This window comes from Chiloscyllium plagiosum, unplaced genomic scaffold (genome assembly GCF_037043375.1).
Source record: "Chiloscyllium plagiosum isolate Xiang-an unplaced genomic scaffold, Cpla_swu_hap1 HiC_scaffold_1, whole genome shotgun sequence".
Lineage (NCBI taxonomy): Eukaryota > Metazoa > Chordata > Chondrichthyes > Orectolobiformes > Hemiscylliidae > Chiloscyllium > Chiloscyllium plagiosum.
In genome coordinates this window covers 118,719,297-118,746,982 of record NW_028270139.1, presented here as the reverse complement: position 1 = coordinate 118,746,982, position 27,686 = coordinate 118,719,297, and the positions used below count along the sequence as shown (strand labels likewise).

Sequence of the window (27,686 nt, the reverse complement as noted above, 5' to 3'; positions counted from 1 at the left end):
ACATGTGGGCAATAAACTTCAACCTGAGAGTGATCTGACACTGATTATTGCTAGATTCCTGGTACAAGAATTGTCAGTTGTCATCTCCAGTATCTGCGAAGAGTAGCCAGCTGTTTTCCCACATTGAGGATAAAATGTTTTGACTGGGTTTGAATCTTAAATTGATGAATTAAAGAACAGAGAATTCGTAGCAAGCTGCCAGCTGATTGTCAAATCTCTGTATGGGACATGAATCCTGTGCAATCTAGAACTCACGTAAGAATATTTGGGAAAGGGAAAAAGAATTAGGTAAAGACAGATATATATTTTGAAAAGTGTCCTGTTAAATTTATTTTTATAGGAATTTACCTCAATCCCAGAGGCTGAGTTACACACTATAAAGGAGCTGTGCAGTACTTATGTTATGATTAGCTCAATGACCTCCAATATCATAAGCTTTTGTTACTGTTATAACAACTTAAATATCATTTACCTTACAAATGTAAGATGTGCTCACAAATACATATTTCACAGAGAAAATTATGCCGTACAGTTCTTGTGTCAAGCTCCTGAGTAATATCCATTATTGAACCGTTTGAGTTCCAGGATTGATGAGGCCTAATACACTACTAACTATTCACTTATTATCTCTGGGGCCTGATTTCTGGTGCCCTGTTTTTCAGAAGGTCATTCCCATTTTTTTCATTCACATCGATTGCATGACATATTTAGTGATGTCCTTTCAGCACTGTGAAACAGGGCAGTTTGCAAAGATAGCATCTGACATAGGTGAAATTTTTAACTTATTCTTGTTTGCATTGTGCGAATGTCACAGATCGTGTAAGAAAAAGGACCATTGATTGCCAGACCTCAACATGCAAAACACCCCGTGGAAAGCTGTACATCACTGAACTGTTCCATCCTCAGCCTGAGTTAGTGGCAGGGAAGTCCACAACACTTCCAGCTCTTTGATTTATTTGGGGCTGAAGTGAGAAGGTGGTGGCTGCCCTACCCAACACCAAATTTGTCTGGTTAAATGCTCCACCCATCAGCAAACCTGTCTTTGGCAATAGCATTAGATTCTGCCCACGGCAACCACAGCTGTTCTGAAAAAGAGAAAAAGAATGTAGTGTGTCTAAATCTTCCAGTCAAAGTTGTGCACACACTTTTACCCTACTCCCTCAGACATTCACAAAATGCAAAAATAAAGTCTTTCGCTGAATGTAATATGATACAATAAGCAGAGCGTAGGGAAAAATGGGTCTTTTTCAGGTTAGCAAGTTCTATCTAGTGAAGTGCTATATTTTTACAAAGACCACTGTTGAAATGAGTGCATTGGGGGCTGAACTGAGGGATGATCATGACTGTAAATAACTGATGAGTACTTTGACGTAAAAAGATCTAAGAGTATAAGGCACAAGCAGTGTTGACAACTGTTGCAATCCCACTAATCTCGTGAAAGTGTTAAAACTACTTGCTGAGCTTCAGGGGGCTCATTTGTCTTAGTACAAGTGTCTCATGACGGTACAGTAACATATGTCAATAATGGTGCATTTGTTAATTAACCTGTTACTTGCAGCTCATATGATACATTGCTTCAAATCTAAAGGTACTCAGAAGGTATAATTGAATGAAATCTCACAGGTGCTCCCACACACATAGGCCTCCATTATTTTGTGAACATTTTATTCAGTTGAAATGAACAAGTGAATGCATTTTAATTTCACATATAATGCAAAGTATGTCAATATTTCTGAATTTTAACAGATACCAAAGAAGAATAAATATTAATAAACATTGAGGAAATAAATTGATCTTGTAACTGGAGCAAATAAATTGATTTTAATTATATCAGTCAAGCTATAGAATTATTATTATGATTTCTTTGTATTTTTAAATTTCTTCTCATTTGCTAATGTCTTCACATCTCTAAAGCTAACCACTCTTCAATTTAATGATTTCCATACACTTGATGTGGGATGATCCACTGTGCCTATCTGATAAGATCATTGTGAGGCCATTTTCATGACTTTATTCTTGTGGAATCATAGAATTATACAGTACAGAAGAGGCCCTTCAGCCCATTAGGTCCGTGCTGTCAAAGCTACATAAAATTGACACTAATCCCATTTTCCAGCACTAGGCCCATCGTCTTGAATGTTAGACACTTCAAGTACTCATCCAAGTATTTTTAAAGGTTGTAAGGTTTGCCACCTCAACTGCCCTCACAGGCTGTGCATTCCAGATTCCCACCACACTGTGAGTGAAAAAGTCTTTCCTCAAATCACTTCTAAATCTCCTGTCTTTCATTTCAAAATTATACCCCTTTGTTGTTGACCCTTTGACTAAGGGGAACTATTGTCTCATAGCCACCCTGTCCATAACCCTCATAATCTTATAATATAATAATTATAATCAAATGCTTGAGCTATCAGTCCTGAATGAACACTCAGCAGCCTAGAACCTTTACATTAACGACATCATGAGGGGACCAGAGATGATTCAGCAGAAAGTGAGGTGGTTTTTAGAATCACTAGAACCACTACAGTGTGGAAGCAGGCCATTTGGCTCATCGAGTCTACACTGGCCCTCCAAAGAACATTCTACCCAGACCCAGTCCAAAATGGATTACTTGTTAGTTTGGTTAGAACCTCAGCATATGAATGTTATACCTATTATGTTATTCTTGTCATTTGGTTTGTCTCCAGCACCACCTTACTTTTAATTTTTTGTAATTATCTCTCTGCATCATTTCATTGGATTATAGGTTATCCCTTCACTTGATATTCAGCTGTTGACACTTTGCTCACACCATCTGACACTCTTGATCACCGACAGAGACCTATTATTTTACGTGTCGATGCTGCACACACATCATTTATGTGATCTTTTCATCCCTCTGCCCATTGATCTTTCTGCCTATAAATTCTGTGCCAGTGTGCTTTTTTCTCACTTCACCTGAAGGAGCAACATTCCAAATGCTTGTGATTTCAAATAAACCTGATAGTTTATAACTTCGTGTCTTCTGATTTCTGACCATGTGGGCAATGGTTACTTTTATCTTGGTATCACTCCATTCTTGCACTGTGGTAGTGAGTCAGAAGTCTCTCATTGTATTTTACCTCAGAAGATCAAAAAGTTTAATTTTCTGCCATTTTCCTGTCTTTGATTTTTCTCCCACTATCTCCTAAAGATGCCACGGTGTACACGAATTGTCAGTGTTCCAGACAAATGGCTACTTTTTACATGGGACCTGAATTGTAAGTTTGACTGTAGGACAAAAGTATAGCCAAATTCAATTCTGATACTCACACAATTTCTTACACGCACGGACACACACTTTCCAAGCCAGCAGCCTTGTTAACTGCATGGCTCATTACCACATTGAACAGTATATTCACCACCTGAGCTATTGGGATTGATTAGGACCACCAGAGCAATTTTAAAAAACTCAATAAAGGGGCAATCCCTTCATCCTATTTTTGATGTGAGCCGTTGAAGAGTGAACAGTCATAAAGTCCTACAGCACAGAGACAGGTCCTTCGGCCCAAACTGGTCCACGCCATCCACACTAACCTCATTTCCCTGCACTTGGCCCATATCCTTCTAAACCTTTCCTATCCATGCATTTAATGTACCCACCTCAACAACTTCCACTGGCAGCTCCTTACATATGTGTACCACACTCTGTAAAAAAGAAGTTGCCCCTCAGGTTCCTTTTTATTTTTTCCTCTTTACCCTTAAGTTAATGCCCTGGGTAAAAAACTCAGTGCATTCACCCAATCCATGCCTCACATGATCTTATACACCTCTCTAAAGATCCCCCTAGTCTCCAATGCTGTAAGGAAAAAAAGTCCGAGCTTGTTCATCCTCTCCCTATAGCTCAGACCCTTGAGTCCTGGCAATATCCTAAATTTCTTCTGCACTCTTCAGCTTACTAACATCCTTTCTATAACAAGGTGACCAAAACTGAACACAATACTCCAAGTGCAGCCTCATCAATGTCTTGTGTAACTGCAACATAACTTCCCAACTTCTACACTCAGTGCCCTGACTGATGAAGGCCAGTGTGCCAAAAACCTTCTTCATTGCCCTGTCTCCCTGTGGCTCCACTTTTAGAGAACCGTGCACCTGAATTCCAAGGTCCTTCTGTTCCACCACACTCCTTAAGGCCCTACTAATTGCCATGAAACTTTCCCAAAATGCAGATCTCACACTTATCTATTAAACTCCATTTGCCATTTTTTGGCCCACTTCCCCAGCTGATCAAGGTCCTGCCACAATTTCTGATAACCTTCCTCATTGTCCACAATATCTCCTATTTCAGTGTCATATGCAGACTTACTAATCATACCTTTGTACATTCTCATCCAAATCATTGATATAGATAACAAACAGCAATGGGCCCAGCACCAACCCCTGAGGCAAACCACTGGTCACAGGTCTCCAGTCCAACAAGCATCATTCCACTATTACCCTCTGCTTCCTACCATCAAGCTAATTGTGTATGAACATGAAGAAATATCATGTAATTCTGAAAGTCACAGAGAAAAGAGCTTATTTTTGCCATTTTCTGGTTAAAAACATGTGTCAAACTTGAAAGCTATTCAGCTTGGACAGGGTCAAAGATATATGAAATAGTTTTCCAATATTTGACACACCAATAGAAATGATAGACCACAAATCAATGGAAGGTTTCTAACCAATACTTAGAAAATGTTCAAAAACCAAGTTCCACATTAGGGAAAACTTTCTTTGTGGAATTTGTTTAATTCAATTCTAAACCTGTTTTGAAAGAATGGTTCTTAATTTTTATTAACTGTGATCAAAATTCACATTAACTATTTGGATAATGGTGAATAAGAACAACTGTCATTTATAGAGCAGCCTAACATAAAAGATCCCATGGTGTATTTAAGAAAGATTGATATTGAGTCATGTAAGAAGATATTAAAATAAATGGTCAACACTGTAGGTTTGAAGATGTTTCTAAAGACGGAGAAAAGGGTTGCAAAGCGGAGAGGTTTGGAACACAAAAAGTCGTTGCTTTATTTTGTTACTTGTGAAATGCAACAGTAGATTTTCAATTCCAAGGCCTGGGTGTAAAATAACTATTAAGGAATTACTGGCAGTTATCAGAACTGTCCCAATTTTAGCTATTATTCTTGTGTAAGGCTCATAGCTAGTTTACAATATACTTTTAAGGGACACGGTCATGATGTCATCACCACATGACCTGATGCTATAAAGGTCTCAGTCTCCATCTTGTTGTGTCTCTGTGCAGTACGATATGAGCTTATAAATTATGTCTGAATGCTTAGCTTGAGCCTAGACATGCAAATACCTGTGTTTGTAATATACCTAGATAGGAGCAGAAAGATGATTCTGTTGACCCCTTCATTACTGTGTCATCTAGGTCTTGTTCTTGTGTTACGGGAGCTAACGAAGCTGTCAGCTTCTTGGGTATGTATAGCTGCTGAAGGAAGGAAACCCACCCTGGTATCTGCAGGAGATCACAAGGCAGGAAAGATCTGTGTTACTAGCAGTGGCTATTCATTAAAAAAAATGACTCTCCAAACCCAGACATCTTGCTAGTTTTCAGTGGAATTGTACTTCATATACTGTCATGTGGATTGAGACAGTTGGTTGGGCATGTAAAGCTGAAAATGTGTTGCTGGCAAAGTGCAGCAGGTCAGGCAGCATCCAAGGAGCAGGAGAATCGACGTTTCGGGCATGAGCCCTTCTTTAGGAATCTTCAGGGCATGTAAAGTGCTAACTAAATGCAGGTTTTTAATGTCAAATGATCTCCAATGTAACAACTTGGAAATCTCTCCCATATTCTCTTTCTGACCAATACAGCAACTAATTACTTAATGAGTACGATTACTGCTTTTCAACTGGTGATTGCACATATTAAAAGTGGGTGCTTTGTCCAAGTAACTGAGGATGCCTGGAGCATGTGAAACCAATGTTTTCTCCTCTCTATCTTCCTTCTCTCCTGAAGATTTCGAATGGTTTCACAAGTAACAAAATAAAGCAATGACTTTTTGTGTTCCAAACCTCTCCGTTTTGCAACTCTTTTCTCCGTCTTCAGGAGAGAAGGAAGATAGAGAGGAGAAAACATTGGTAGAAAAAAGAAGAAAAACATCCAGAATGAAAAATAAAACTAAAAGGTTAGGTAAAAATGTTTGTGATTCATTGACCATACTGTGAAAGATCTGACATTATCCAGTGAGATTCGTACTAACCAACATTGAATATTTAATTAATTAAGCTCTCGAGTTAATTTAATTAAAATATGGCACTAAAATTAACATTTAAAAATGAGACAAAGAAAGTTGCCAGCCTTGGTTCCTTAGTACCGTGCTCATATTTGAGTTGGGAGGTCATGCATTCAAGACTCACTTTAGAGACTTGAGCATAATCCAGGCGGACACTTCAGTGCAGTACTGAGAGAATATCTCACTGCAAACAGTGTTGTTAGTTGGATATTTTAGATTTTCTGACTCCCCAAAGCCTGTCTACTATCTATAAAGCATAGGTCAGGAGTGTGCGAGAATACTCTCCACTTGCCTGGATGAAAGGTCTGAGAAAATGATCCTGAGCTTCCAGTTACCTGCCATTTCAATGCACCAGCATTGGGCTTGTTACGGTGCTTCAGCAAAACTCGGCACAAGCTGGAAGAACAACATTTCATTTTCTGCTTGAGAACCCTGGAGCTTCCTGGACTCAATATCAAGTTCAACAATTTTAGGGCCTGAGTACCTTCTCCCATGTCCTTACCCCAACTCATAAAATCATAGAATCCTTGCAGTGTGGAAACAGGCCATTTGGCCCAACAAGCAGAAAGTGAGGACTGCAAATGCTGGAGATTAGAATCGAGAGTGTGGTGCTGGAAAAGCAGGTCGGGCAGCATCTGAGGAGCAGGAGAATTGACGGGTCGAGCAAGAGCCCTTCATCAGGAATGGTCCACTGACCCTCTGAAGAGTATCCCATCCAGACCCATTTCCCTCCCCTATTACTTTACATTTCCCCTGACTAATGCATCTAACCTACACATCCCTGAACACTATGGGCAATTATCTTTGGACTGTGGGAGGAAACCGGAGCACCCGGAGGAAACCCGCACTGATATGGGGAGAATGTGCAAACTCCACACAGAGGGTCACGCGAATCGAGCCTGGGTCCTTGGTAACCACTGTGCCACCCCCTCTCACACAGCAGACTTTGTCATTAATTGGACTGCTACCATGAACAATTCATTGTCAGCTGAGCTTTCCCTATTCCTTTATCTGTCCAACTGATTTTTTCTCTCTCTCTCTCTCTCTCTCTCTCTGTGTCTCTCTTTGTGAGCTCCATCTCCACCTATCATTTATTTCCCCCCTCTTCTACCCCTTCTTTAGCAGACATACCAACCTTTTCTGAATTACAGTCAGTTCTGAAGAAGGATCATCAGACCTGATAGTATACTACGTTGATAGTATACTCTGATTTCTCTTTGCCGATGCTGCCAGATGTTTTGAGTTTTTCCAACAATTTCTGATTTTGTTCATTTAAACAGACCATCTGGTTATGTGACTCATTTTGTTTGTAAGTAAATTAGTTGTTGTGAATCTCAATGTTACAGCAATGACAACATTTCAGAAAAATACTTCAGTAGCTGTAAAGCACATTTGGACATCCTAACATCATTAAAGTTGGTTTAAAAATGCAGTCTTGTATTTAGTTCGCACTATTTAATTTAAACAGCTATAAGTTGCAGTATTTATGGAAGAGTTAGGCTTCGGTAGTTTTATCACAGCTTTTCTCTGTGGATTATTTTACAGCTTAAAGTGTGAGGATTTGGCAAGATGCCCATTGCTGTCAGCAGGGAGGGTCAGAGGTCAAGGCATGCAGTAAAGTAAGCTGTGACATATAAATTGCTGCTTGACGGTATGACTGTGTAAAGTGACTGCTTGACTGTTTTACTGTTGGTTAGTAGGTATTTCTGGCTTTAACATGGCAGGAACTGGAAAACAGCCTCACGTAGCTTTAATGGTCTTCTTAATCTCTATCTTTTCTGTAGCTTTAAACATGGTCTTATTGTGAATCATTGAACACTTGTGAGCCCCCACCAAATTAGAAACAAACTCATTTAGTACCAATATTTAAAGATGATCATATGTCAGTCCCAGGAAGCTTATTATTCAACATCAATAATTGGTAAAAATAATGGAATCATTTGACTGAAACATGAGAATTCTATTAGCAAGTGGCAGCGACTAAAAGAAAAAAGTCCTGTCAAAACAATCTCTCTTTTGAGTAGAGAAAATAACAATGTGATGTGATAATCCATATGGTTTTGTCATCAAGATTTCATGATCAGTATTTTTTTAACATCGGTATGAATCTGTTCAAAATAATGAGCTAAGTTAAAACTGTACTATTTGAAAAATCTAGACTATCTGTAAGATATTGTCAGTGCTTTTCAAAAATTTCATAAGTGCAAAATGGAACTGCAAAGTAAAATTTGAAAATAAAGTCATTTTAAACATAGAAATAGTGTGCAAAAAACAGGCAGTTAATATTTGGGAACAATTGGTGATATGCTTTATGAACTGTGATGAAATGGTTAAGGGTTAAATTGAAAAACCGGGCTGTTGGTAGTCTTGACATTTAACTTGTTTAACTAATTATCAGTGAATGGAAGTGAATTATGAACTATATTGTTAACTTGTAGACAGCTGAGGGAACAAACGTTAGTAAAATATAAATGGGTTGCTGTTATTCACCATTCTCACATCAATGTCTAACGTGATATTCACCTTTTTGCTTCAATCTCTGGTTCTTAACTATGCCTTAAAACAACATATTGGATTTATTCAGACAGCTGGACAAGGATAATGTCAGGGAGAGTTTAATTTCTTTTAGTTAAATTTTGCTTGTAATATGTAAAATATGTAAATTTCCTTTGTGCATGAGTATAACATTAACACATAAAAATTACAATTTGCTGGCCATGTTTGTAATAGTGCAAGACTAACGTGTATTCATTGAGCAGTGTTGTTGCTGAGGAAAGTGAATCCCCGGGAGAGGTGAAGTTTGTGGGGCAGAACCCAACCTCTGACTAAGTTTAGACAAATGTGAATAGTGCTAGACAAATTCAAGTTCTTTCTTCAATAACAGAAGAGTCAAAACTACACACACCTCACTCATTCTTGTACTCGCTCAGACATTCATTCACACTTCAGAGGTAATGGGCTTAAAATGGTGACACTTCCATTGGACCAGAATGCTAGAGCCTTACACATTTGTTTATTAACAGGTTTTCAACATTGTTAAGGAGTGAGATAGAAGATGCAATTGGTTATAAAGTGGCTGTAACTGTCTGTATTTGCACAGATACATGTTCTGTCATATGTAATAAGCTTCTCCTTATTCATTCTAATATTTTATCATAAAGAAAATGACTTGTTAACATGAGGTTTGATTATATTCTCCTCCTCTTCCTTTTTCTTTTAATATATTTTCTCTGTTGCAATGTTTTTAATTATTAACAATGTGAGTTCTGCTGATTTTTAGTGTACACAGCAACAGAACAAAAGTATTTTAAAAATTGTATTATGCCATCGTTAGCAGTCATGAAAAACATTCTTCGAGAATCTGGTCAAAAGCACCTTTAAAGGATTAAGAAATGTTATGAGTTGGAACTGCTGCAATTGGTATTGTTGTACAGAAAAGATATTAAAATGCATACAGCTAACAACCTGGCAAAACAGGATCTATCAGTTTTCAATAACACTACGCTTCAAGTCACTGAGAAAGACCACTTTTACTTTGTCTTGACAACATCTCTGATAAAAAAGTCTGTGAGCGTACAGGTGCCAATTAAACTGAAAAAGCAATAATCAAATGTGAGAGGTTTGCTACAAATATGTAGCTATTATAAGACTTTGGAATCTGAGCCGGTCAAAGGGATCAGGACCTGCAAAATAATTTCAAATCTATTCCTCTGCATTTTTACAACTATTGTGGATGGAAAATGTCCTGATGAATGCAAGAAAAGAGAAAACTTGATATTGTGTTAAGTATCATCAGGATATGTGTACATGCTTTATATCTAATAAAGTATTTCTTAGAAATGTAGTCACCCTAATGTATAGACAATACCAGTGATCAATTTGCACATGGCAAAACAAACAGCAATGAGGTTATTATGAGCAAGAGCTGAGGTGGTTTTCATTTGTAAGTGTGTGTTGTGTGTGAGAGAGAAATGGCAGATGATGTGTTGGCAGTGATGGCCTGAAGGGCAACCCTATTGAATTTTGTGCTGGTTGTAATGCAGTTGATGCACTGCCAATGTGCAGCACAGCCTGAATAGGTAAGTTGCCAAATTGAAGTGGATTATTGTTTTTTGTGTTTGCCCACAGCGGCAGCAGCAGTGTATAGGGGATAAGTGATGAGGAGAACATATAGAAATATTGCTGAGGGGCAACAAGCAAGGTGAGTGCAGAACAACAGCATGGGTTACAATCAGGTGGACTGCTAGAAAAAAACCTTTTCAAAGGTTCCCTGAACGCTCACCCGCAGAAGCTGAGCATCCATTTATTTATGATTGGAGATATCTGCCTCCTGGATTTGACTGGTTACAGTTGGGCAACAGGAGCAGGAACTTGTGCTAGCCATATGTGCAAAGACGAAACCAGCTTCAGAGGTCTTTATGTTTTTTGTCCTTTTATGGTTATATATTCCTGAAGCTCCGGCCTATTACAGGTGCAAGTTCGACCAACCAGGAATCCAGGCACTTCCCCAGCAAGGGAACTAATTCAATAAAATAGAAAGTCACTTGTTGCTTTATTTTGGTTCTTCGTCCACATTTGAGTGCCATGTATGTGGAGGGAGGGCTATCACGGAGCAAGGGATGTTTATGAGTGAAAATTAGTCTCTTTGTATTGATGATAGTTGAGGGAATAGTTGGCTGACTGAACTGCACCTAAGAGTCTTTACTGTCCACAGATGACAACTGTCAAGAACTATTTTTAAAATTTTAAGTTTGAATGTTGCTGTATCTCAGTCGGTAATGATCTTGCCTGTAAGTTTTGAGTTCAAGTTCCATACTGGGAATTGAGCACAAAAGTCATGGCTAATGTTCATTGCTCACTGTGTATTGTGTGGCTGCAGAACAACCTGAACGTTACTCCATGGGACATTTAAGTGATGATGTAAAATTGCTGTGTGAGCAAATACAAGTAAAGAAACTGCAAACGTAAATAAATCTTCTGTACATGTCCTTAATTTAGTAAAGTGTTGCTTGCTGATGTTCTGGTGCAGTACTGAGAGATTGCTGTATTGTTGATGGACAAGCAGGAGGCAGGAAGAACGCAGCAAGCCAGGCAGCATCGGGAGATGGAGAAGTCAACGTTTTGGGTGTAACCCTTCTTCAGGACTTGGGGGTGCGTATAAGTGGAGCTACAGATAAAGTGGGGGGGGGGGGGGGGGGGGGGGCAGGATGGTGCGGTGGGGATAGCTGAAGACTGGTATTCTTGATGAAGCTTCATTCCTGTTGAAGGTCTTATGCTCAAAATGTCGATTCTCCTCCTCGGATGCTGCCTAACTGGCTGTGCTTTTCCAGCCCCATACTCTCGACTCTGTTCTCTAGCATCTGCAGTCCTCACTTTCTCCTAGAAGACAGGTATTGCTGATGGATGCTGTCTTTTGTATGAGTGTTAAAGCAAGGTCCTAGCTGCTCTCTCATGTCTTGAAGAGATCCCATGGCATCATTTTGAAGAAGAGCAAGGGAATTCTCTGTAGTTTTTTGGACAATAGTTATCGTTTAGTCAACATCACAAAAGCAGTTGATCTGATCTTTACTGCTTGTGAGAGAGTTTACTGTGTACAAATTGGCTTCTGTGTCTTTTACATTATATCAATGATCTACACTTGAAAAATACTTTGTTGGCTGTAAGCACTTTGAGGTACCTGATGGTCAGGAAAGATGCTTCTTCAATGCAAGTCTTTCTATGCATCTAACAGGTAATTTCAATAGTGCCTTATGAAGTAAAGCAGTTGATTTCTAATGCAGACATGTGTTGAATTTTAATCATGATTATCCTACTGAAGGAAATGGCATGTTGGATGGCTTCTATACTTGAATACGTAATTTGAAAGGTGAGGACCCCGAGATGTGCAGTCAGAAACAGAACTAGATTCATTGGAGCTGATTGGAATTACTTTTATATTTCTTAAACCAGTGGCAAGAGTTTATTTTAGGGATAATTCATGGCTTGAGCAGCTCAGTGAGGTGGAGTGCTTGTCTTGTGTGAAATGGAAAGACAGGCTAATGTCCAGGAGGCACTCCAGCTGCAGCTACTGGAAATCCATGCTTTGGATCAGGACCAGTGGCTGGAGTCAATGTGGGAGTTCACACAAGACAGAAAGCTAGGTGGACGGTATGGCCAGTGAGATGGTCACAAGCAGGTAAAGAGTGCACAGGCAGAATAAAAGCTCAAGGCAAACAGTGCAAACGTACCTTAAGCTGATCTCTTTCTCCAATACATTTTCCATTTTGAATACTGCTGGAGAAAATGATTTCTCAGGGGAATGCAGCAAGCCACATGCTCCAGCAATTCCTCAGTTGCATGTGTAGACAGTGGTGCTGGGAGTGGAGGTGGGGGGGTGGGGGAAGGTGTGTGGATGTGGAGCGGGAAATAGAGTGCAAGAGCTATAGAGCTAGAGGATTCCATCATAAGGGAAAGAGATAAATGTTTCTACAGCCACAGATGTAACATCCATCCTGGAGGCAGGATCAAAGATGTCACTGAGCAGCTGCAGGACAATCTGAAGCAGAATGGGAGAACAACAATAAGTCATGGTTCATGTAGATACCAACTACTTTGGTAAAAAGGGGGATGGGCTCCTGCAAGCAGAATATAGGGAGCTAGGAAATAAATGAAAATGTAGGATTTCAAAGTAGATTAGATTAGATTACTTTTCAAGATACATTTTAGATTAGATTAGATTACTTACAGTGTGGAAACAGGCCCTTCGGCCCAACAAGTCCACACCGACCCGCCGAAGCGCAACCCACCCATACCCCTACATTTACCCCTTACCTAACACTACGGGCAATTTAACATGGCCAGTTCACCTGACCTGCACATCTTTGGACTGTGGGAGGAAACCCACGCAGACACAGGGAGAATGTGCAAACTCCACACAGTCAGTCGCCTGAGTCGGGAATTGAACCCAGGTCTCTGGCGCTGTGAGGCAGCAGTGCTAACCACTGTGCCACCGTGCCACCCAGTAGAAGACAAAGTTTGCATATTAGAAATAGTGGAATACCTAAGGGCAAGAAAGAGTGAGGAAATTAATGTAATTGCCAAGAATCATAAGAAATCCAAAAATCCCAGGGTCTGAAGGCCTGTTGAGTTTGAAAAGAGAAAGCTGCAGAGGTAATGGAGGCTGTGATTTTCCAGTAATTCTCAGGTTAAGGAACAATCCTGTCAGATTGAAAGTTTGCTAATGCAACAGCCACCATTTTTAAGAAAGTGTGGCGATAAAGTTAGTCAGTTTGCCAAACATTAGTTGCTAGTAAAATGCTGGAATCTATTATGAGAGAAATCTTGACAATGAACTTCAATTAGCCCTTTAAAACCAGTCAGCCGGGGTACACTGCACTGCCTTGTCATATTGAAAATTTCAAAGTTCTTTTGACATTTTTTAGTTGCCTCTCTGAATTGTCTTTTCACAGCAGTGACCCAGGATTCCAGCAAATCACTTGGGCAACCTTTGAAGGCTCCCCAACCTTAACAGGCTCAACAAGTCTCCCCACTTCTCTAGGTAAAAACAATGACTGCAGATGCTGGAAACCAGATTTTGGATTAGTGGTGCTGGAAGAGCACAGCAGTTCAGGCAGTATCCGAGGAGCAGTAAAATTGACGTTTCGGGCAAAAGCCCTTCATCAGGAAGGTTCATGTAAATACCAACTAATTTGGTAAAAAGGGGGATGGGCTCCTGCAAGCAGAATATAGGGAGCTAGGAAATAAATGAAAAATGTAGGATTTCAAAGTAGAAGACAAAGTTTGCATATTAGAAATAGTGGAATATCTAAGGGCGAGAAAGAGTGAGAAAATTAATGTAATTACCAAGAATCATAAGAAATCCAAAAATCCCATGGTCTGAAGGCCTGTTGAGTTCGAAAAGAGAAAGCTGCAGAGGTAATGAAGGCACTGGCTGTGATTTTTCAATAATTCTCAGGTTAAGGGACAATCCTGTCAGATTGAAAGTTTGCTAATGTAACAGCCACCATTTTTCTCTAGTCAAGTAAAGAACCCCCAGGATCCAAACTATTGGTACCATTGGGGAGCTTGCTCAGCCCTGTAAGTTGCAGGCAATTTATTGCCTGTTTGTGCAGTAAAATCTTTAGGCTTAGAACATGGCATGAACTAAAGTTTATTTTTATTTTATCTTTCAGCTGTATGAGCTGGATGATGATCCGAAGAGAAAAGAATTTCTGGATGATCTATTCAGTTTTATGCAAAAAAGGGGTGAGTGTGCAGCTTTAATTAAGTTACATTTGCATCTTTTGTGTGTGTGTGTGTTTGTGTATCCCTGTCTAAGGGTTTGGGCAAGATATCAAGTTAAATCCAGAGACTGCCCTGTCCACCCACTGCTTCAGCTACCACACTTAAACCAGCAGGGATTAGGAAGTGGGATGGGAGGGGATGGGGGGGGGTTCACCCCAGCTTAGAGTCATCTGCCCATCAGTGAGCCAAATAAGACCCTGAAATGGGCATGAACTGCCCACTTGAAGAGGCTCAACATTTCACCTCCAACATTTAACACGCAGTGGCCAGCCCAGCAGGTTTCCCCACATTAGCTTGTGGTAGGCAGATGTGGATCCTTCTTTGTTGGGCTTTCTGGTCCCATCACAGATTTTATTTCCCTGAGTTGCCTTCTCCATGTGACCTCTCAAATCCTGGTCACTTCCATCCTGACCAATCCCCCTCGATGATTCCAAATGACATTGCGGCTCACCTATTTGTCACTACAGTGATAACAGCAATCAGTGCTTCAGCTGGCACTGCTGGTATATCAGGTACTGCTCGCCCTAAATGGGCCAACAGCCGTGTATGGATAAAATCTGCTGCAAGGCAGCCATTCTTCCCAGAACAGGCTGTCTTCCTGAGACACCAGAGTTTGTGCGCAATTGCCAATATAGTGCAACCTTTGGGTTACCTGGAGTAGCATCAAAGTCTGCTCTCACAGACAAAGTTAAGCCTTAAAAGGATGGTGTAGTGTACCGATGTAGATGCTGATGCTTTATGATGCATCAACTCGCTTCTAACACTAAATGTCATAGAGAAGTCAATGTTGACCCTTAGTCCCAATGCTGACTTCGCTGCACAGTGTTCCCATACCCTTGACACTGGCTGCTTTCTTGCAATCAGGCTGTTTCAGTGTTTTGGTGGGGCTTTGTTGGACTTTATAAAAGCCTGCTTCAGGGGAGGGAGGTGAATAGGGACAATGAATGAATCTTTTATTTTCACAGACGTTGAGACAGAGTTTGCATAGTTAATCCCCTTTTAAAGTGTAATGCTCCATAGTCCATATGCAAATGAAAAGAAAATGGTATGGATCTAAGACTATTACTGTGTTTTAAAACATATTTGACTTATTTGTTGATTAAAGCTTTTGGTCTTCTGCTACTGGGGAACTCTCTGTACGAAAGTCAAGGTTGAGAGCTTGGCTGTTAAAAGTACAGAAAAAAATTTAAACAGCAGATTATCAGCAAGGCCAGAACTTTATTGGAATGCAGTATGTGGGCATACGTCATTGTATGTCATGTTCACGCACACATCAGAGGGAAAACTACAGTGACTGAGAGTTACTGTGTGGGATAATCATTTGTAATAAAGGGTGCAGGGTGAGTTTAATTGTTCTCCACATAAGAAAAGCTTTGGAGATCATTTATATTGGTAGTTATAGTAAATACATTTTGATTTCTCTGATCAGACTTGAAAAAATGTTCACCTTTTGAAAGTATTGCCTTTTTGCTGGGGTAAGATTTCCAAATATCCTCCTGTTCCATTCAATTAGCCATTCATTGTAAGTGAGCTGATTTAGAGTGACTGCAAGTATCTAACTGCATGAGACATGATTATTGGTTTGAACCCCTGTATTTAGTTGCTGTTCATATGCCCAACGTTCCACCTGGGATTGATAGATAGTGTAAAATGATCAAATAAAATGAGAAAATACCACAAATACTCAGCAGATGATTTTTTTCTAATTCACTCATGGGATCAGGGCATCATTAGCTAGGCCAGCATTTCTTGCCCAATCCTAAAGAGCAGGTAAGAGTCAACCATGTTGCTGGGGGTCTGGAGTCACAAGGAGAAAGTGAGGTCTGCAGATGCTGGAGATCAGAGCTGAAAATGTGTTGCTGGAAAAGCGCAGCAGGTCAGGCAGCATCCAAGGAACAGGAGAATCGACGTTTCGGGCATAAGCCCGAAGAAGGGCTTATGCCCGAAACGTTGATTCTCCTGTTCCTTGGATGCTGCCTGACCTGCTGTGCTTTTCCAGCAACACATTTTCAGGTCTGGAGTCACAGGTAGGCCAGACCAGGTAAGGATAGCAATTTCTTTCCTGAAAGCACATTATTGAGCCAGATGAGTTTTTCTCCCCCTTGACAATTGACAATGGCTTCACAGTCATCAATAGATCCCTAATTCCTGACTTTTTATGGAAATTTCTTATGGTGGGATTTGAACCAGAACATTACCCGAGTCTCTGGATTAACAATCTGGTGATAACCATGAGGCAATCACCTTCCCTAATGGTGATTGTGAAGGTGATGTGAAGGTCATTCACAATAAAACTCATAGTTGAATTTTCCATTCTTAGCCTAGTTGAGACAATTAATGTATAGCTAAACGGAGCATTGATGAGTGAGGCCCTTTTCGGTCATGGCTGACCATGAGTTGCATCCTCATTGTTCTAGCTTTCTGCTTCCCTGAAGCAACGTCGCTTGTGACTGACGAGACCAATGCTGGATTGACAGTCCCGGTCGCAGAGGTCACATCTGTATGTGGTCATTGATCTGCCAGAGCTGCTGCACTCTTTCCTTTGTGCCCCCTTGTCTGCTGTGGTGCTCATTAGCTTATTTTCCCCTGTTTTGAGGTATTGGTGCAGTGCTTCACCATCTCGTGTGGTCAGCTGCAAGCCTTTCACAGGACTCCGTAATGATATCAAGCACTTTCATGTCCCTCATGCAGATGTCCTTGTAGCAAGCTGGGGACACCTAGTGGGTCACTTCCAGATGCAAGCTCTCCATAGAGGATATCCTTTGGGATGCGGCAATCCTCCATGTGGTGGGCGTGGCCCAGCCAGCGCAGTCTCTGCTGCCTGAGCAGAGTGTACATGCTGGGAAGGGCAACACAACATAGGACCACTGCATTGGACACTCTGTCATGCCATGATATGCTCAGGATATGGCAGATCCACCTCAAGTACATGGTGTTCAGTTTCTCGGATACATAGTCCACGTTTCACTGCCATACAGCAGTGTGCTTATGATATAGGTGTTGTAGACTAACAGTTTTGTCTTCACTGTCAGCTTGGGATTTGACCCAAGGATGGATAGAGGAATCATAAAGTTGATTTTCAAAGGTGAAACTGAGCGCAAGCCAGTCCATCACCCAACCAGCCTCCATTCAGGAAAGCATGGTGACTTAGTGGTCAGTACTTCTGCCCCATTACACCAGGAACCTGAGTTCACTTCCATCGTTGGGCAACTGTTATGTGTGGAGTATCTGTTTGGGTTTCCTTCAGGTGCTCCAGTTTCATCCCACAGTCCAAAGATGGGCAAGCTAGATGGATTAACCATGGGAAATACAGGGTCAGAGGAATAAGTTGGGGTTGGGTCTGGGTAGAATGCTCTTTGGAGGGTCAGTGTGGATTTGATGGGCCAAATGGCCTGCTTCCAAACTGTAGGGATTCTACCAAATTCCATTGTCTCCGTCTGCACTTCCCATTGCCATAGGACATAATCAATTACCCCTCCCACCCCTGTTATACTGTCTTCCACCCTCTTCTGTTGGGCAAAAGATACAAATATTTGCAAATACACATCAACAGATTCAAGAACAGCCTCTTCCCCGCTGTTATCAGACTTATGAATGGATCTCTCATATATTAAAGTTGATCTGTCTCTGTACCTTCTCTGTAGCTGTAGTACTGTATTCTGCATTGTGTTCTATTACCTTGATGTACTTATGTGAGGTATGATTTGTCTGGTTAGCCTGTAAAACAATACTTTTCACTGTATCTCAGTACATATGACGACAATAAATCAAATCAAATCAAATCAGATTGACAACCTAGAAGGAGGCTTTTGTTACAGAGTGTTTCAGCTGGTTATTCATGAAAGCAATCTAAAACTAACTCAGTTTCCTCAAACTCTTCCCAAGATATGATGTCTATTTGTTTTCCTAAATTGTACTTGGCATGAATTTCAGGATTGAGAGTGTGCTGCTGGGAAAGCACAGCAGGTCAGGCAGCATCCGAGAAGCAGGAGAATCGACATTTTGGACATAAGCCCTTCATCAGGAATCATGAAGGGCTTATGCCTGAAATGTTGATTCTCCTGCTCCTCGGGTGCTGCCTGACTTGCTGTGCTTTCCCAGCAACACCCTCTCGACTCTGATCTCCAGCATCTGCAGTCCTCACTTTCTCTTGGATGAATTTCAGGATTCCCTACCCTTAGACACAACCCCAGCTAAACTTTAACATTACTGGCTCACAAATGGTGAAGTTTGAGGAGGTCTTGTACTTTTTTTTCATTATTCGTTCATGGGATATGGGAATTAGCCGACATTTGTTGCCATTGCAAAGCACCCTGGAAAAGATGGTGGTGATTTCTTGAGCCACTGCAGATATTGAAGCATAGGAGCTCCCGCAGTGCTGTTAAGAAGGGAATCCAGGTTCTTGACATGACAGCTATGACGGAGCAATGATATATTTTCAAGTTTGGATGGTGTGTGATTGTAGGGGAACTTGCGATATAGTGTTTCCAAGTATCTTTATCAGATCGGCCAATGGGCTAAGAAGTGGCAGATGGAGTTTAATTGAGATAAATGCGAGGTACTGCATTTTGGGAAAGCAAATCTTAACAGAACTTATACACTTAATGGTAAGGTCCTAGGGAGTGTTGCTGAACAAAGAGACCTTGGAGTGCAGGTTCATAGGTCCTTGAAAGTGGAGTCGCAGGTAGATAGGATAGTGAAGAAAGCATTTGGTATGCTTTCCTTTATTGGTCAGAGTATCGAGTACAGGAGTTGGGAGGTCATGTTGTGGCTGCACAAGACATTGGTTAGGCCACTTTTGGAATATTGCATGTAAATCTGGCATCCTTCCTATCAGAAGGATATACTGAAACTTGAAAGGGTTCAGAAAAGATTTACAAGGATGTTGCCAGGATTGGAAGATTTGAGGTATAGGGAGAGGTTGAACAGGCTGGGGCTGTTTTCCCTGGAGTGTCGGAGGCTGAGGGGTGACCTTTATAGAGGTTGATTAAACCATAAGGGGCATGGATAGGATAAATAGACAAAGTCTTTTCCCTGGGGGTGGGGGAATCCAGAACTAGAGGGCATAAGTTTAGGGTGAGAGGGGAAAGATATAAAAGAGACTTGAGTGGCATTTTTTTTCACACAGAAGATAGTACATGTCCGGAATGAGCTGCCAGAGGAAGTGGTGGAGGCTAGTACAATTGCAACATTTAAAAGGCTTCCGGTTGCCTATATGAATGGGAAGAGTTTGGAGGGATATGGGCCGGGTGCTGGCAGGTGGGACTAGATTGGTTTGGGATATCTGATCAGCATGGGCAAGTTAGACTGAAGTATATGTTTCTGTGCTGTACATCTCTATGACTCTATCTGCTCCCCTTGCCCTTATCGTGCTGGAGATTGTGGACTTGGAAGGTGTTGTCAGATGAGCCTTAGTACGTTAATGTAGTACATCTTTTAGATTGTACACACCACTCCCACTATGTGAAGGGGGTTAATGTTGAAGATGGTGGATTGGATATAAATGACAGGGGTCTTGTGTGCTATTGGAACTCATCCACTCATTAAACCAAGTAGGGAGTATTCCACCACACGTCTGATTTGTATCTTGTAAATGGTGGACAGACATTAGGAAGTGAGAGGTGAGTTATTCATGACAGAATTCCTAGCTTCTAATATATTCTTGTAGCTACATAATTTACCTAGTTGGCCCAATGAATCAGTGCTCATTGATTGGCAAGTTAACTCTGATTAGTACAGATTTTGCCACAGAGAATTCACCAGCTAAATGATGATTAGTAGTTAACTGCCAAGTTTTGATAACATTTGAACCAGGCAGGCTGTATCTGATTGTCAAGGAATTGCCCAGGTTAAGTGAACCAGGGAATAGTTGTTATGTTTGTGATATTGAAATAGGCACACTGTGTGGAGAAATTTTTTTATCTGCAAAGAACAGGACTATATGTCGGAATCGAACAGTGTGGTGCTGGGAAAGCATAGCCGGTCAGGCAGCAACCGAGGAGCAGGAGAATTGACATTTTGGGCATAAGCCCTTCATCAGGAAAGCCTTCATCAAGTCTGACTGTCAATTTTAAATTGGTTGTCCCATAATTCTTAGCAGATTTAGGATGATTTACCTAATGTTGTTCAATTGCAGTAATACTTACAAAAGTGCTTCCCTGCTTCAATCTTTGTTAAGTTTGCCTTATTGCTTCTATTTACTGTCTACAATTTAATAATGACTTTTGAGAAAATGATCTCGCCATTCTTGTAGAATTAATTTATTGTCATCACTGACCTACTGCACCATTCTCAACTTTATTTCTTTTTTTCCCTCAGGAACACAAAGCAGTTCAAATCCCTTTCAGAAATCAGCAGGTCATTCAAATTAAAACTTAAATTCATGTAATCAATATCCCTGAAATACCTCAATTCTTAATATCTTCAATTCTTTATTTTCCGTTCTTGACTCTTCTTTTGTTAAACAATAACAACTTCGATTTATTTAGAGGTTTCAATATAATAAAGAGTCTCAAGGTGCTTTACAGCAGCAATACATCACAAAATATAACACTGAGCCCCATGAGGAGGTATTTAGTCAGGTGACTTAAAATTTAGTCAAAGAAGTGGGTTTTCAGCAAAGTTTTAAATGAGTAACATGAGGTAGAATATAGGAACGTAGTACCTAGGTACAGGAGTACATCATGCAACTGTGTAAGCTAGCACCATCATTCAATGAGATCATGGGTAATCTGCTTGTTGCTTCATCTTGAGTTTTCTGTCTGCTACCCATAGACTTTGACTGCTTTGTTGCTTATCTTTGAATAGATTTAAAAACAACTTTTCTACCATCTGGAGGAGATAATTCCACACTTTAACGACCCTCTGAGACAAACGTTTCTCCTCATTTCTGTGTCTTAAGAGAGTTATCTCTTGTTCTTAAACTATATTGTCTGGTTTTAATCTCCCCCACGGGAAGAAACGTCCCCAGGTATGCACCCTATCTCATCCCCTCAGACCTTGTATGTCAAAGTAAGCCAACTACCCTTCTAAACTCCAATGAATGTAGCGTAATAGAGCTGTACTACACAGAAACAAACCCTTCGGTCCACCTCGTCCATGCCGACCAAATCTCCTAACTAACTTCATCTCATTTGCCAGCATTTGGCCCATATCCCTCTAAACCCTTCCTATTCATATACCCACCAAGATACAAATGGATCAGCCTCCACCACTTCCTCTGGCAGCTCATTCTATACATGCACAACCTTCTGCGTGAAAACAAGTTGCCCCTTAGGTCTCTTTTATATATTTCCCCTTTCATCTTCAAACTATGCCCACTAGTTTTGAACTCTCCTATCCTGGGGAAAAGATCTTGGTTATTCACCCTATCCATGCCCCTCATGATTTGATAAACCTCTGCTGTGGTTCTGTTCGCCGAGCTGGAAGTTTTTGTTGCAAACGTTTCGTCCCCTGTCTAGGTGACATCCTCAGTGCTTGGGAGCCTCCTGTGAAGCGCTTCTGTGGTGTTTCCTCCGGCATTTATAGTGGCCTGTCCCTGCCGCTTCCGGTTGTCAGTTTCAGCTGTCCGCTGTAGTGGCCGGTATATTGGGTCCAGGTCGATGTGTTTGTTGATGGAGTTTGTGGATGAGTGCCATGCTTCTAGGAATTCCCGGGCTGTTCTTTGTTTGGCTTGCCCTATAATGGTAGTGTTGTCCCAGTCGAATTCATGTTGCTTGTCATCTGCGTGTGTGGCTACTAGGGATAGCTGGTCGTGTTGTTTCGTGGCTAGTTGATGTTTGTGGATGCGGATCGTTAGCTGTCTTCCTGTTTGTCCTATATAATGTTTTGTGCAGTCCTTGCATGGGATTTTGCACACTATATAGGACCAGAATTGAACTTAATATTCCAAAAGTGGCCTAAACAATGTCCTGTACATCCACAACATGACATCCCAACTCTTATACTCAATACAATGACTCATAGAGGCAAGTATGTATAGGCCTGTTCCTTTTCTTCCCTTCGATAAGCCCTTCATCCAAAGAATGATTCATTTGAACATTTTCTGAACATCTTCTAAAGCCATTATCTCTTTTTCAAATGAAGAGGCAAAAACTGTATGTAGTACTTCAGACATTGTCTCGCCAAGGTCCTATGCAGCTACAGAAAATTATAAATAACATTAAGTACCATGGCTACTAGAGATCTGAAACAAAAATAGAAAATTCTGGAGAATCTCAGCAGGTTTGGCAACATGTGTGAGAGAGAAACAAGATTGGTTTCAAGGAAGGGCATTGATTCACACCAATTTGGAATATTCTTTTATCCCCTCTTGAGACAGGGAAGTGGTCATAACCTGTAAAATGAGTCAGGTAACCCTTGGACGGCCATTTTTCCAGCCTCTGTGTCCAGTTTTAAAACGTAAAAGTTGGTTTGATGTTTAGGGCAGAATTTGCTGGCGTGGAGCATGCCATAGGTCCCGTTCTATTTTTACATAACTTTTGCACATTACAATTGAGGTAAATTAGGCAAGGTTTCATTACATAAAACATACAGGTAGTTCTTCTATAATGTGATGATTGTGTTCTTGTGTGACCCCACACTATATAAAAATGGCACTATAAAAATAGCACTTAGTGTTGGCAATGCAATTGTGTTATAGCCAACACATGTTTTAAAAGCTCACGCTTTACAAACAGTGTCTCCTGTTTGTCAGTTACGTTCTCGCCAATTTGTGTTGATGAACTGCGCGTTATAGCAGAATGACCTGGATCTGATAACTGTGTGATAACAATAATAAATGAACAAGTGACACACCAGAAGCGTGGGATAATGCATGTGTAGCACTTCTCAGACTTTAAAACTACCTGAAACAAGAAGCAAAAGTAAATAAACAAATTTCTTCTATGACATGCAATAAAAACATCAGTGGTGATTGAAGCAGCTATTGTGTTTTGGAACAACATCATTAAACAGCTACAAATTTGATTGCATTTTCATTTCCTGCATCTAAAAGTCTTTTTTCACTATTTCATGTGAGTTTTTAATCGTAAAGTTCATGCAGACTCTGCCTTTTAAGCTGAGTTTCATGTTTGTCTAATCCTTTTTGTTCAAATAATGCTGGAGGGCAGGCTCAGAGCAGAAAGGAAGGCAACATCCTGGAATTATGTTCCAATGGCAAGGTGCAATTAATTTCCAGTTTTATGGAGCTCCGGACAGATTTGCTCCTTTTCCCACAGATTAAGCATCTGTTACGTCTGACTGCTTCACACTGTAGCGGAAATTTAGGCTTAACCCAGCAAAAGTTGCAGCACTTGCCAAGTAGATGGCCTTATAAATAGGAACTGCCAGAATATTAAAAGGTGAAAATCAATTGCTTTCACTTCAAAAGTGAATTGGAGCATTTTTTCCTTACACACATTAATGGGCTTTAACCTGTGCTCAAATTCTCCCTTGAAATGGAAATAAGCTCCCTTTCCTCAAAGCACTGATTGAGAAATCTGCCAGAGAGTTCTCCATTACTGACTACTGCAATCTCACCTTCACTGGTCAATATATTCACTGGGATTCCAACAATTCTATTAATCTATCAACACCTCATATGTAGAACCCAAACAGTTTGCTCACTGTGAAAGCTTGATGCAGAAAACTGAGGGGTAGGTGACCTTATAGAAATTTATCACATCAAGAGCAGCATGGATAAGGTGAACTGCCAAGGTCTTTTCCTCAGGGTGGGGGAGTCCAAAACTAGTTGGCATAAGATTAAGATGAGAGTGGAAGGATAGAAAAGGGACTGAAGGAGTAATTTTCTTCATGCAGAGGGTGGTGCATGTATGGAATGTGCTGCCAGAGGAAGTGGTGGAGGCTGGTACAATTACAACATTTAAAAGGCATCTGGATGGGTACAAGAATTGGAACTGTTTAGAGGGATATGGGCCAAATGCTGACAAATAGAACTAGATTAATTTAGGATATCTGATTGGTATATACGAGTTGGACCAAAGGGTCTGTTTCCATGCTGTACAGCTCTTTGACTCTAAAAATAGAGCACATCAAAGCTATACTATATAATAATAGCTATCCTGACCAGATCATTGCTCAATGTATTTTGACTAAACTCATGAATGGACCCAAGGCCACAACCTCTGCTCCTAAAAAATGTCCAGTGTACCTCAGATTGCCATATAAAGGTTAGATGTTTTACAAATTTGATCAGGAGTTGAAGCTAGCTGTTTCATAATACTACAATGCAGCAGCAACATGAGTGGAATTCTCCACTAGTGAGATGCTGCTATCAAGCCAAAGTAGATATTCTACCAACAACAGAAATGGGTAATGTGGTTGTATGAGTTACAATGTTGGTGTGATGGCAAGTGTATAGACCATATGTTCCAGTGACCCCTTCCGCTGTGCATAAGATGTGTGTACCTAACCAGAATAAAAGCAAAACACTGGATTCTGGAAAGCTGAAACTAATATTCTTTTTCACTTCTGAAGAACTCAACATTTCAGACTCAAAACCGTATCTCTATTTCTGTCTCCACAGATGCTGCCAGACCTGCCGAGTTTCTCCAGCATTTTTGCTGTATGTATCCAATCAGATCAAACTAAGAACATAGCCTCCAACATTAGATGTGATTCAGCAATTGGACAGCAATTGCTAAACAATCAGATTGTGCTAAGAATGACATAATTTAGATAGTCAATTTACAGTATGGCTCATTTACATGTGTTAGAAGCCTCATATATTGATGTATGGGATCCTGTCTTTTGCAAACAAATAATGTAAAAATGACATTGCTGGACAAATACGTGCTGACTGACACCTTAACCAATAATAGTCAGATACAGAATGCCAGCTCTGAAAGCAACAATGTTGGCCACAACTTTTAATATGAAGGCAGGGACCACAAGTCTCTCCTAACCTATGGTGTCTTCTCCCATCTCTGGATGATGCTGTTTCTGAGGCATTTTGGTAATATAAATATCATATTAAATAATACCAAATACAATGGATGCTGTGAATACGAAATAAAAATTCAAAATATCATAAATACTTAGAAGATTAAATAGCATCTGTAGAGAGAGACAAAGTTAATAGATTTGATATTTACTAGACGGGGATTTCAAGCTGGTGCTGGGAGGAGTATTGATCAGCTAAATGCCATGGAGTTTTAACATCACGGTTTGGATGGTGTTTTGGCTATGGACTGGGGGATGTGATCACACAATAGAATCGGTGTTCATGAATGGGTGGTGATTATTTAGGCAAGATGTTGGTGGTGGTGAAATTGTTACTGGTCAAGGAGGGGGATCACAGATGGACAGGTCAGAGGCAGCAGTACTAATAGGATAGAAATGGTTATTGTGAGCGGAGCAGTGATATAGGGATATGTTACAGTGTGCATATTCAGTAATTGTCAGGGTTAGTGATGCCAGTGTGGTTACTGATCAGAGAAGATGGTTGTTGATCATGATGACTATTATCGATGGGGACAGGCAGATATGATTGGGTATTGATGACAACTGAGGATCAATGTTCCCAATGGAGCTATTGATCATAAATGCTCATTAATCACAGAGGTATGAAAATGGGGTACAGTGATGGCAGGAGAGTTGGTGGCCATGATTGATGATTGTGGGAAGAAATGTTCAGTAAACATAGAAGATAGTTCACTGATGGGGGGAAGTGCTTGAAGGCTGACTGACAGCTGATGTCCACATGGAAGAGGATCTGATTCAAGAAGGAGAACAGATTAGCTTTGTGGGCTTGGAGAAAATATACTGCTCTTTCGGTCCAGTGTCATAAAAACTATGATCTGTTCTATGCAATATTTCTTCTTTTCCTTTAGTTGCTAGATTAGCTGAGGCCTAGGGAGCAAGACAACCTACACTGATGCTAGGAAAGCATTAAAATCTGAGGTATGCAGCCAGAACTGGTGGGTGATCTTTGAGCTCAGCCATCATTGACAGGGTATCCACAGCCCTTTGGAGAAGACAATTCTAAAAGCACACAGCTTCTTTGAGTGAAGAAATGACCTCAGTTCCAAAGGTGCATCCTATGTTTTAGGTTCTTGGCATGTCTAATCACTGTGAATATTATAGATTTCAATGAGATAAGGCAATACATTAATCATAGGTAACTTTAATCTTTATGTAGATTAAAAACTGAGATTGACAGAGGTTGACATGGGGAAGAATTGAGAGTATATTTGGGATGATTATCTAGAACAATATGTTGTAGATCCAAGCAGTGACCAGAACATGGTAGAATATAGCTATCAGTTTGACAGGGAGCAACTTGTGTTGGAACCAGCTGTACTAAACTTAAATAAGGGTAATTATAAAGGAATGAAGGTGGAACTATGCTCGAGTGGACAGGGAAAGGAAGTTAGCACAAATACAGTTGGAATAATGAGCCTTTGGAATTGAGATCATCCCTTCACCGGACCGAAGGAGTAGTGTACTTTATCCAAGCTCACAAAGCTAATTCTCCTGAGGAACAAAGGCAAATGCTTAAGAAAATAGCTCATGACTTGCAAGGTGAATATAGTCCAGTAAGAAAGAAGCAGTCTACAAAGAAGATAAGCTGACTATCGTTAACCATGGTCTAGTGGGTTGAAGATTACAGAACTGAATATAAGTGAGAATCTATTCTTCAAAGAATCTACGCTTGCTCAGGAAACAACTGAATTTGTTAAAGATAAATGTCATCTAACCACTAAAAGAAGATAAGATTAGATTAGATTCCCCACAGTGAGGAAACAGGTGCTTTGACCCAACAAGTGTACACCAACCCTCCAAAGAATAACCCACCCAGACCCATTTCCCTCTGACTAATGCACTTAACACTATGGGCAATTTAGAATGCTAATTCACCTGACCAGCACATCTTTGGACTGTGGGAGGAAACTGGAGCACCTCAGGAAACCCACACAGACACGGGGAGAACATGCAAACTCCACACAGACTTCGCCCAAGGCTGGAATTGAACCTGTGCTGTGAGGCAGCACTGAGCCACCATGCTGCCCAAGTAGTATCAACTTGAAAGAAACAAAAACGTAAATTGTGGTAAAGATAAGTAGGAAGACAGAGGATTAGGAAATTTTTAAGAACCAAAAGATAATCAAAAAAATAAAATAAAGATTCATTTTGAGTTTAAAA

At 40.5% G+C, this 27,686-nt stretch overlaps 1 protein-coding gene across 5 annotated transcripts in view; it reads left to right on the top strand.

Moving 5' to 3' along the window:
- LOC122544065 (AT-rich interactive domain-containing protein 3A-like) overlaps nt 1-27,686 on the top strand; it is a 452,979-nt gene that overhangs the window by 306,675 nt on the left and 118,618 nt on the right. For all 5 annotated transcript variants that reach the window (XM_043683220.2, XM_043683170.2, XM_043683096.2 and 2 more), the window contains exon 3: nt 14,432-14,504. In XM_043683220.2, coding sequence (XP_043539155.2) covers nt 14,432-14,504 — 73 coding nt within the window. The remainder of the gene's footprint in view (nt 1-14,431; nt 14,505-27,686) is intronic.